We start from the raw sequence: 12,147 nt of genomic DNA on the forward strand, positions 1-12,147 counted from the left end.
GCACACTTATGTGCTTACTACCTTTTCAGGCAGAAAGCTTATCAATTTCAGTAATGTGTTTCTGGCCTTAAAGCGTAGTTCCACCCAAAAAAGGGACTTCCGCTTATCCAGTTCCTCCCCCCCCCCCCCCTGGTGTCACGTTTGGCACCTTTTAGAGGGGAGGGGGGAAGAGATGCATGTCTAATGCAGGTATTTGCTCCCACTTCTGGCGATAGATCGCCGCAGAATCTGCAGTGATCTACGCCATGTCCGGCCCCTCCTGGAGACACACAGGTCCCAGAAGACTGCAGGGACCAGTCAGGACACGCAGTGTGACTTGCGCAAGCGCAGTAGGGAACCAGGCTGTGAAGCCGCAAGGCTTTGCTTCCTAATCATCTTCCTGAAGATGCCGGTGCCTCAACCCGGAAGCCGAGGGACGGGTCGGCTTCGTGTGAGGACATCGCAGGCGCCCTGGACAAATAAGTGTCCTTATTTTAAAAGTCAGCAGCTGCAGTATTTGTAGCTGCTGACTTTTTTCTGTGGAACGCCGCTTTTAACCACTTAAGGAATCCAAAGGATTTGCCCCCTTAATGATAAGGCCATTTTTTTGCGATACAGCACTGCGTCGCTTTAACTGACAATTGCGTAGTCGTGTGACGTTGTACACTTACAAAATTTAGGTCCTTTTTTCCCCCACAAATAGAGCTTTCTTTTGTTGGTATTTGATCACCTCTGTGGATTTTTGTTTGTTGCATTATAAAAAAAAAACGTAAATTTTGGGGGAAAAAACATATATTACTTTTTGCTAGAATATCCCCCCCCAAATAAAAAAAATAAAAAACAAATTTCTTCATCAGTTTAGACAGATATGTATTCTTCTACATATTTTTGGTTAAAAAGTCGCAATAAGCGTATATTGATTGGTTATAACATCTACAAAATAGGGGATAGATTTATGGCATTTTTATTATTCTTTTTTTTTTTTTTTTTACTAGTAATGGTGGTGATCAGCAATTTTTAGCGGGACTGAGAAAGAGAGATCGGATTTGACACTTTTGGGACCATTGACATTTATACAGCGATCAGAGCTAAAAAAAAAAAAAAAAGCCACTGATTACTGTATAAATGTCACTGGCAAGGAAGGGGTTAACACTAGGGGGCGATCAAGGGGTTAAAGTTTTTCTAACTGTGGGGGGCAGTGTAGTGACCTGGAGGAGGAGGAGGAGGAGAGATATCGCTGCCCGTTCTTTCTCTCTCAGGAGCATTCGCTGGTGGCCGTTGGACATCACGGCCCCGCGCATCTGCTCCGGCGTTGTGGTGCGGGCGCCAGCCCCCTAGTGGTCCTAAAGCAGCCAACGTACAATGTCCTGCTTGTATGCATTGTGTGTTTTGGATTTTCTTTATTCTTGTTTGCTTGTGTATAGTAAAGGTTCCCATACATAATTGAATTTTAGATTAAAGATCAAAGAACTGTGGGGCTGATTTACTAAAGGCAAATCCACTTTGCACTACAAGTGCACCTGGGAGTGCAGTCGCTGTAGATCTGAGGGGGGCATGCAAGGGAAAAAAAACAGCATTTTTGCTTGTACATGATTGGATGATAAAATCAGCAGAGCTTTCCCTCGTTTCAGATCTTCCGCTTAGATCTAAAGTGACTGCATTTCAAAGTGCACTTGTAGTGCAAAGTGGATTTGCCTTTGGTAAATCAACCCCAGTGTCTTTTTAGCTGAGACAGCAGTGACCATAGGCTTAAGTTTTCAACCCATTGTAGGGTTACAATGCTCACCATGCCGTAACAGTGAAGAAGCAGTATTATCACACTCGGACAGGTCTTGTTAGGACTACAGAACACATTCCATCTGCTCACCTCCATAACAGGGCGGAATAGGGGGGTTCCTGTAGTTCAGAGGCCAACTGGACAAGGCTGATAATAACGCTGCCTGAGTTTAACCAGTTATTTAGGTTACAGTACTAGATTTCTGGCAGGATTAACAGGAATTGGTTTGCATTTACAGAACAGATTTAAAATGCTTCTAAAACAATTGAACAGACCAAAAGGAAACCAATGACAAATCAATTTTGGGGTTTCTACTTTAAATCCTGATTTATTTATTTTTTGGACACTAGAGGGAGCAATTAGAATCTGTATGCAAAATGGAGTAACGAAAATATGAAAGTTGTGTCTATAAGTACATTCTGGGAAATGTTCCAGTAACAACGGTTTACTCAATGAAAGCACACCACCATTTCTTCCTTTAACATTTTCAGTTAGTCTAGCTATTTCTATGTTCAAAACAGTTTTAAAGTGTACAGTGGGTACGGAAAGTATTCGGACCCCCTTAAATTTTTCACTCTTTGTTATATTGCAGTCATTTGCTAAAATCATTTAAGTAATTTTTTTTCCTCATTGATGTACACACAGCACCCCATATTGACAGAAAAACACAGATTGGCCGGACGGCCATCTCTAGGAAGGGTTCAGGTCATCCAAAACGTCTTCCATGTAACCTTGCCCAGATCTGTGCCTTGCCACAATTCTGTCTCTGAGCTCTTCAGGCAGTTCAGTTGACCTCATGGTTCTCATTTGCTCTGACATGCACTGTAAGGTCTTATATAGACAGGTGTGTGGCTTTCCTAATCTAGTACAATCAGTAAGTAATGCCACAGCAAAGCCTGTGAGAATGGGGAGAGCTCCTTCAGAGGGGCACAGGAACGAGTGAGGTGAAGTAAGTATTGGGGGGCTATACTAATACCTAAACATTTTTTCTACCTTTATTCCGGGAATTCATTAAGTAAAAAATGTTAAGCTTTAGAAACACTTTAAGTTGTCGATAAAATAACTTGCTGTTACATTTTTTTTTTTTGCAGCTTGAGAAAATCCAAAAAGAGGAAGCACTTCTAAAGGAAATAGAAGATTTAGAGCTTGGCGAGTGAATGCACCTAGGAATCATTATGAACAATTCTGTATGGCCGCTAAGGCTTCATGATGGAGAGAAGTTAGGTTTCTGATTGAACAGCAGTATTTTGTACTTGGACATAAAGGTTTAAATGTCTGTTTAATACTTTTATTGTATTCATTACAATACAGAAAAGCCAAAAACTAGAGATTGTGCAATGTATGCTTCTTAAGTTACGTACTTGCACAATCATTTACCGTAATTTGTTTAAGGTTTATCTAGCTTTTTCCATGGTACATACTTTTTTTTTAAATCATTGTCTTCAAACGTACCTGACTGAAGAATTGGGAAGAAATGAGAGTGATGGAGGTGATCTATCAAGAGGAAAAACGTATATATCAAGACAAATCAAACTCCAAACATGTTCAACACGTTAAAGCTAGAAGTAAATAAAGATATGCTGTGTCATCCTGGCATGTTGTGTAAAACCCCTAATTAAAGCGGATCTCCACCCTAAAGTGAAGTCGCGCTGATCGGCACCCTCCCCCCCTCCGGTGTCACATTTGACACCCTTCAGGGGGGTGCAGATACCTGTCTAAAGACAGGTATTTGCACCCACTTCCGGCCACAAGTCACGGGCAAAAGACGTTTTTTTTCTGACATCTTGTCCGTCCCCCGTTGTGTGCTGGGAACACTCGGCTCCCAGCACACAGCGGGAGCCAATTGGCGGGCGCAGCGCGACTTGCGCATGCGCCGTAGGGAACCGGGCAGTGAAGCCGGAGCGCTTCACTTCCTGGTCCCCTCACCGTGGATGGAGAGGGGAGCAGCAGGGTGACGAGCGATCGCTCGTCCTCTGCTGCGGACGGCACTGGACTCCAGGACAGGTAAGTGTCCTAATATTAAAAGTCAGCAGCTGCAGTATTTGTAGCTGCTGGCTTTTAATATTTTTTTTTGAGCGGACATCTGCTTTAAAGGTGCTTTTTATACTGTTTTAGGTGCTGAAAGCATAATAAACCAAACATCCAAAATATGATTCTGGAGATACACGGCCAACAGGCCCAATTTCCTTTGGCCAATGTGCCAGATAAAATGTTCAGCGCATAGTGGAAAATTGTCAAGAAGTTTCATCCTACCTGATTAATCTTACAATGGGCGCCCTTGTGAAAAAGTTAAATTTTCAATTCTTAGTAGCTCAGATGCATATTCATTATCTTTTTAAACCTGATAGTGCTGTCTGACAAAATCTGGGTTTCCATTGCACTCAAACATTAAAAGGTGATCTAGAACAGTGTTTCTCAACCTTTTACGGTGAAGTACCCCTGCAGATCAAATAAAATCTCCTAAGTACCACTGTCTCGAGAAAGTAATTTCTGTTCTTTGAGTGTCATGGTTTCTGTGTGCATGTGTGTAATGTCAGTATGTGTTTGTGATGATTTCTGTTTTGTGTGCAAAATCATCATCACATGCAGTCTCACCAGAGTCCATCAAATGCAGCCTCACCAGTGTCCATCCAAAGCATGAAGGTGAAAACCCTTCAGACTTTACTACCATTTTAACTTTTTTGGGGGGGGGGGGGGTTAATCTACAGTGCTATTTGTAATATGCAGCATGGAAGGGGTTAATGTATTGTCATTGGTCACTGATGCATTAGTGACCAGTGGCAATTAACCGCTTTGTGCTGCATTGGTGGCACCAGTGTCAGTGTTTATAAACCCCTTTATTCTGCATAGTAAAGGAGATTAACACTACTTCTGCCACTAATGTAGCACAAAGGGGTTAATTAGTTGCCACTGTCCACTAATGCATCAGTGACCAAGGGCAATACATTAACCCCCTCCATGCTGCATATTACAAGTAGCATTGTAGATTAATTAACCCTCCCTTCAAAAAGAAAGTTAAGCACTGCAGTAGGAGCACACACATAACACACAACAGTGCAGTCTGCAACGTTATCAGAATCTGCTTACTTACAGTGGATGCTCTGAGCAGCTCACGGAGGCAGCACTCCTTTTCCATCCCATGCTCCAGGCCTCTGAATGACATCATGCCGGGTGCGACATAGGAAGCTCCTGTCGGACGGAGATCACTCTGCCTGGGGAAGTGTTTGTGTAGGTAACACCGGTCGGGTGCAGGAGCACACTCGTACCGCTGCAGGCAGCTCTGCAACTATACAGCTGCATACAGAAAGCTGCCCCTACATTAAAGGAGTTGTAAATAAAAAAAAATGTTATGCTGAAATGACTGTTTACAGGGGTATATAGACATAATAGTTAACTGATTCTTTTTAAAAATTTGATAAAAATCAATCAGATAATGTACCTGTAGTTTCTAGTTTTGTTTTTGCATTTTGTTTCCTGCCTCTCTGCTGTACAGAGCCATACAGGGCAGTGATGGTTTGGAAAACAAAACTGGGGTTTTAGACACACAGTAATCACACCTCCTTGAAGTTAGTGACCACAGAGAAAGCTCCCAGCACTGTGGTTATCAGGAAACAGACAACCAGGAAGTGTGGAGATCAGAGAAGAATTACAGCAACTTGAGAGCAAAAACGAACAATGAGGACATGAAAACAGCACTGCATTAAGTTAAAGGAAGCTATTAAGATAAAAAAATTCCTTTACAAACCCTTTAATTTAGCCTTTTTACCCATTGTCAGATCAGCGATTGCCACCCTGCCCCCCCAGAACAGGCGGCGTACGCTCTACCCTTGGGGTACGTGTACCATGGGTTGAGAAACTGATCTAGAAGGTATGCAATTTTTTTTAAGAAAGGCAAGTTGTAAAATTTTCTAAATATTAGTGCTGTAATTGGTAACCTTCTGAAATTACTGTACTAGTCTGCCATTTTGACCCCGTGACGTCAATATTTTCCAAGGCACTGACCTGGAACAAATTGGCAGCAGAAAAGTTCAGTGTAAAGTCAGACTACAGATTCAGCATAACAGGAAAATGTACATTTGCTGAATTACAAGCCAATATTGGGTGGTATCACTCGCTATGTAGGCCACCTGCATGTTGTTTTTCTTATTTTTATTATTATTAATTGAATAACATTGGTAAGGGTTGAAAATCATTGCCAGTTTAGGGGAGATTTCTCTTTGCTGTCCTGAAAACGCACTAGGAAGTGTGTCTACTAATTTCTCTTTCGTTCATGGACGGACACAGCAGCATTGACCTTAGGGTTATGTACCTTTTCTCTAGGAGAGACTAGGCAAAACAAAACAGCACTTTAAGTGTTAAAAACACTTCTCAGTACAGCACCTCCCATGGGGGCGTGTCCCCCGGGTACATCCCACTCTCTGGAAGCATCCAGCCTCAGTTTTAATCTGCCTAGCGTCAGGAGAGCATGGCATTTCTGGAGCTCATTGCTCTGGAATTTTTTTGCGATTTTTTTTTTTTTCACCTTTATTTGTTTTCTGTTCCTGCTTTTTGGATCCTGGGATCTCTATCAACTGCCGACTGGGTGACTGGCTTGATTTTGAATCCTTGTAGTCCCACGTTCGGCCATCGAGCGTGTGCTGGTGTTTAACCACTTAAGCCCCGGACCAATATGCTGCCTAAAGACCCAAGGGGTTTTTACAGTTCGGGACTGCGTCGCTTTAACAGACAATTGCGCGCTCGTGCGACGTGGCTCCCAAACAAAATTGGCGTCCTTTTTTCCCCACAAATATAGCTTTCTTTTGGTGGTATTTGATCACCTCTGCGGTTTTTATTTTTTGCGTTATAAACAAAAATAGAGCGACAATTTTGAAAAAAATTCAATATTTTTTACTTTTTGCTATAATAAATATCCCCCAAAAACATATATACATTTTTTTTTTTCCCCAGTTTAGGCCGATACGTATTCTTCTACCTATTTTTGGTAAAAAAAATCACAATAATCGTTTATCAGTTGGTTTGCGCAAAATTTATAGCATTTACAAAATAGGGGATAGTTTTATTGCATTTTTTTTGTTTTTTACTACTAATGGCGGCGATCAGCGATTTTTTTTTTTTCGTGACTGCGACATTATGGCGGACAATTTTGACACATTTTTGGGACCATTGTCATTTTCACAGCAAAAAATGCATTTAAATTGCATTCTTTATTGTGAAAATGACAGTTGCAGTTTGGGAGTTAAACACAGGGGGCGCTGTAACATTTAGGGTTCACTTTGTGTGTGTTTACAACTGTAGGGGGGTGTGGCTGTAGGACTGACATCATCGATCGTGTCTCCCTAATAAAAGGGATCACTCGATCGATGCACCGCCATAGTTAAGCGACGGGGCGGCTATAAACTAATAGCCACGCCGTCGTCCCGGATCGCTCCCCGAGGCTTACCGACCACCGCATGTACGGGGGGGGTCCCGATCGGACCCCCGACCCACGTCAAGCAGAGGACGTATAGGTACGTGCATGTGCCTGTCCGTGCCATTCTGCTGACGTATATTTACATGAGGAGGTCGGCAAGTGGTTAACTAGGCCGTCCACGACATGCCCTGTTGCTCCAGGGGCGGCCGGTGAACTACAGGTTCCAGGGCACACATATGACCGGTCTCTATGGCTGTGTCACAGTGTGCCGGGCCGACAGCCATGCCACAAGCGGACGTTGGTTCTGTCTGGAATGCCTCCAGCCGGTGGTCGCAGGACGGTTAAGTAGTGTCCCCTTGCCTCGGCAGGGTGATTTCGGCTGGTGCATTCCTGGGGAGGTCGACTGAGGGTCAGCCCTGCTTTCCTCTCTCCCTCTTCCTCCTTCCCCGTTTCTGGGTGGTGGCTGTGAGCTGGGGGGTCCACCTGAGGGGGCTCTGCTGCTGTGGGGTGCTATGTTTTTTACTGCACTGGGTTGAAATGTATTATTGTGGCTCTGTCTGTGTGGGGCTGTGTGTTTTTTACAGTGTGTTTGCACGTGTACGGCCACCATTTTGCCGGAGCCACAGCTCTCTATACTCGGCGGCCATTTTCTTGTAGCCTGCATGCTGTTTTATGCATGTCGGTGGCCATTTTAGAAATTCTTTGGCCTCATGTGCCTATAATAACGGCGCGCACACCGCAGCTTCTTCTCCGGAGGAAACGACACAACACAGACAGTGTTTTTCTCAGCTCTGATCAGCGGTACAGCCTGTCCTGGGTGGTGAGTCCTTGGGGGTCCCTGCTCTTTGTGTCAGCCAGGAGGGTGGCCAGTGGGTCCGTTTTGGAGTCTGCAGACTAAGGTGGCAACATTTTTTGTGGTGGACAGCATGGAGTCTGAACCACCAGGGCCCCTCATGTGAGGTTTTTTCCCCAATCATGACCAGACTTAACCCTTAGTGCCCCTGCTCCTGTGGCCTCGCTGGATGCTGTGACGGCAGTCCTGGAGGTATTTGTTGCCAGGATGGAGCGGCTAGTGGCCAGAAGGGGGGGTTAAAAAGCGCCCCCTCCCTAAACCTGCTTATGGGGGTGTCTCTGACGCAGAACCAGGTACTGCTTCTGCTCTTGTCCACACTTCTCTCATGTCAGAGGATGCAGACTTAACCCACGCGGACAGTGAGAATGATTCTGCTTCAGGGTCAAAGCAGGATAAGGAATTTAATTGGAGCTTTTATCACTGCGGTGCGGGATACTCTAAAACATGAGGATTTGGCGGAGACATCAGACACGCCGGTCCCTTTTTGGGTTCCGCAAGCCAGCCCGCACCGCGAAAGTGTTTCTTGTGTTCCGTATCCGGACGACTTGTTATACAAGGAATGGGATCGGCCGCAGAAAGCTGTTGCTGTACTAAAGTACTTTGCGGTCCGCTACCCACTGTTTTTGGAAATCCTCCCCAAAAAGGTATCTCCTCCGTCAGTGGACCCCCCTGTGTCCAGGCTTAACAAAGCTACCACGTTGCCTGTGAAAGGGGCTCCCGCCTTAAGGACCCTGCAGACAGGAGAGCTGAGGCTGTGGCCCGCTCTTTATTCACAGTGGTGGGGTCGGCAGTGAGACCGGTTTTGGCTGGGGCTCTGGTGTCACAGACTTTTACTGAACGGGCTAAGTCCCTGGTGCAGGAGCTGGAGGCGCAGAATGCTTCATAGACCTGCGTTGACCTGGCCGACCAGTTGGTCCAAGGTCTCAAATTTGTCTGTGAGTCGGCCCTGGATATGCTTTCCAGGGCCTCCGCGGTGGTACTACGCCGCCTTGTGTGGCTAAAATGTTGGTCTGTGGACCAGTCCTCTAAGAAGTCCCTGTTGGACTTACCCTTTAAGAGTGAACGGCTTTTTTAGGGCTTCCTTGGATGACATCATAAAGTATGCCACAGGCGGTAGAGCACTCTGCTCCCGCAGTCTGGAGAGGTTGCACAAAGTGTATAGGTGGCATCGGAGTGAGTAGAAGCATGCATCCATTGCTTCAGGTCAAAAGAGAAGGTTAAACAGAAGTTTGGAAGTAGCAAGAATGTCAGTATTACCAGGGATTTTGAAGTCACTGATAATTATTGTGGAAATTTCAAAACAGAGAAAGTAGGGTAGCCAGGCAGTGAAATCATAAGGGAAAGTAGATGCCAGTAGATCACAGAAATTCTTAAAGAAATTGGAGAAAAAATTGATAAATACAGTGAGCTTCAATTGATGAGAGGGAGGAGAGTGAAGAACCTGAAAGGTGCTCTGTGGGGAATAGGAGGATACCCACTATACCTCCTTTCCATCCACCGAGTCTGGGGGGTGAGTCCAGAGAAGGCCACCATGGGAGAGGGAAGCAGGAGAAGCTATGTCAGATTCATTAGTAGCAAGTAGATTAAAAGAGTTGGTGGTAAAGGAGTCGTGGACAGAGATGATTTTTTTGCAGACAGAACAGGCATTTCAAAGGATGCAGAAGGGAAAGCTGGTTTTGGAAAGAAGAGGAATTGAAACTAAATTGTGGTAATTACTGTAGCTGCCGGATAATGGGTGCGATTACAGTTAAATGATGGGGGCCAAGGGTTTGGGGGATATATATCCAAAGTTAGGAGAAGGAGATGTGTGAGGGTGGTGATATAGATATGAAGGGACATGCCTCAACATCCTGAAGGTTTTATTAGCATGTGGGATTAAAATTAGGAGGAGGCGATGATTGCAGTAGTAAGGGGGAATACAGAAGTGAGGGTGATTATTTATATATATATATATATATATATATATATATATACGCACGCACGCACGCACAGACAGACAGGATGTGGGGTGAAAGAAACAGTTTAAGGACAGAGGACATAACGGTGAGAAGGAGAGGTAAAGAGCATGTTACAGAGAGGAAGGAGAGCTGAATGTGGAAATTATGTCATTTGCAATCTGTCTGGTGTTCCGCAAAGTAGTTTGCGATAGATTTTCACTTTGTGCAATTGCTGAAGTGCAGAGCAGAAGTGCCACTTAAAGACCTAAAGTGGAGCTGATCGTAACTCTCCCCCCCTCTGGTGTCACATTTGACACCTTTCAGGGGGGAGGGGGGTGCAGATACCTGACAGGTATTTTCACCCACTTCCAGCCACACAGTCTCGGGCAGACTGTGGGCATTACGTCACCTCCCCCCGTTGTGTGCTGGGAACACTCAGCTCCCAGTACACAGCGGGAGCCAATCAGCAGGCGCAGCGCAACTCGCGCATGCGCCGTAGGGAACCTGGCAGTGAAGCCGGATCGCTTCACTTCCTGGTTCCCTCACCGAAGATGGCGGGGGGAGCAGCAGAGTGACGAGCGATCACTTGTCCTCTGCTGCGGACGGCGCTGGACTCCAGGACAGGTAAGTGTCCTAATATTAAAAGTCAGCAGCTGCAGTATTTATAGCTGCTGGCTTTTAACAAAAAAAAAAAAGCAGCGGACATCCTCTTTAACTAAAGAAGACACTTTATTGAAAGAACCCCAACATATGCCACCCAGCCATATGCTTCCCTCATATAGGTTGGCACGCAACGCAAACTTATCACACCATGATAAAACTACAAGAGGACCAAGAGAATGTGCCTGCTGGTTCTATAAATAGGTTGTACCTTGTTGATTCTATAAATAGGTTGTACCCATACCTCCCAAATTTTTGAGATGGGAGCGAGGGATACCTATTAGCAAAAGAGTGTAGTAATAGGACACACCCCCTTAAAGTTGAATTGTACAAACAAAAATGATCAGTTAAACCCACTAGTGCTTTTTTTTTTTTTTTTTTTACCACTACTCTTTAACCACTAGACAATCTTCGTGGACACAAATAATCAAAGCTGGTAAGCATAAACAGTTCATCAAATAAATAGCCAAATGGAGGGGTTCTTGTCCACACTGTATACGGTACTCATATACGATCTCTGTAAGTATGGTGTGCTATAGAAGATGTCACCCAGGAGTGCCTTCACCAATGGGCAGGGGGAGAAATAAATACTCTTACCCTCCAGAGTGGACCAAGCTCACCGTACGGCGGTGGATTACCAGCACTTTAGTCACACCAAGAATAGATTCGTAGGACACCTCCTTCCTCCACTGAAAAGGCGAATCGATGTAACAGAGAAACTCTTGCTGCATCAAAATCAAATGTATGGCCACCGAAATGTATCAAGCCAGGATCCTGCCAGACTTGAGGGGCATGTAAAAAGGAAAAAAAGCCTCCACATAGTGTAAATCCTAAAAACAGGTAAGCTTTATTTTATAATTGGCCAAACGCAAGACTGCAAAGAAAAAGCAATCATTTAAAAATCATGTGACACCCCAGTTGGTGTCTTCTTAGATGAAACACGTTGGGTTTGTATGCCAGCACCAGCTGCTTATAACACACAATTCATACCCTCTCTGCTCTTTGTACATTTTTATACTTTCTACTTTCATGATTTTTAAATGATTGCTTTTTCTTTGGAGTTTTGTGTTTGGCCAATTTTAAAATAAAGCTTGCCAGTTTTTTGGATTTACACTATGTGGAGGCTTTTTTTTTCCTTTTTAGAGAGAGAGAGAGAGAGATATGTGGCACATGCCATGCCGCCAACAGCAAATAGGGAAGGATTCCTGACCTCTCCGATCCACGCACTCACCTGGTGCTCTCTGGTACACTGCCAGTGGCAGCTCTGTGTCCATCCATCCGCTGCCACTGTGGAGCTCCTCGCCTTACAAAAGGGTCCTGATCCTTGCCTTACTCTTCGGAGTCCGCACTCCACAAGTCGCAGAGTCAGTGAGCCTGCCAAGTGCCGGGAAACTAAAAGTTAAGCGGCAATGCCGAAAAAGCACCGCCCAATCACCCTCTGGTCCGGCCAATAAAAAAGACAGGGAAAAATCAGTGGCAAGTGGGAGTGTGTGCGGGCGCACAGCTTGCGCCCTGCACACGGGCAAATCAG

The 12,147-nt window shown here is 44.9% G+C and overlaps 1 protein-coding gene across 2 annotated transcripts in view; it reads left to right on the top strand.

Moving 5' to 3' along the window:
- EIF2A (eukaryotic translation initiation factor 2A) overlaps positions 1-3,350 on the top strand; it is a 62,328-nt gene extending 58,978 nt beyond the window's left edge. For both annotated transcript variants that reach the window (XM_040349154.1, XM_040349155.1), the window contains exon 14: positions 2,848-3,350. In XM_040349154.1, the coding sequence (XP_040205088.1) occupies positions 2,848-2,913 (66 nt within the window). In that variant the 3' untranslated portion in view covers positions 2,914-3,350. The remainder of the gene's footprint in view (positions 1-2,847) is intronic.
- The last annotated feature ends 8,797 nt before the right edge of the window (positions 3,351-12,147 follow it).

This window comes from Rana temporaria, chromosome 4 (assembly GCF_905171775.1).
Source record: "Rana temporaria chromosome 4, aRanTem1.1, whole genome shotgun sequence".
Classification (NCBI taxonomy): domain Eukaryota; kingdom Metazoa; phylum Chordata; class Amphibia; order Anura; family Ranidae; genus Rana; species Rana temporaria.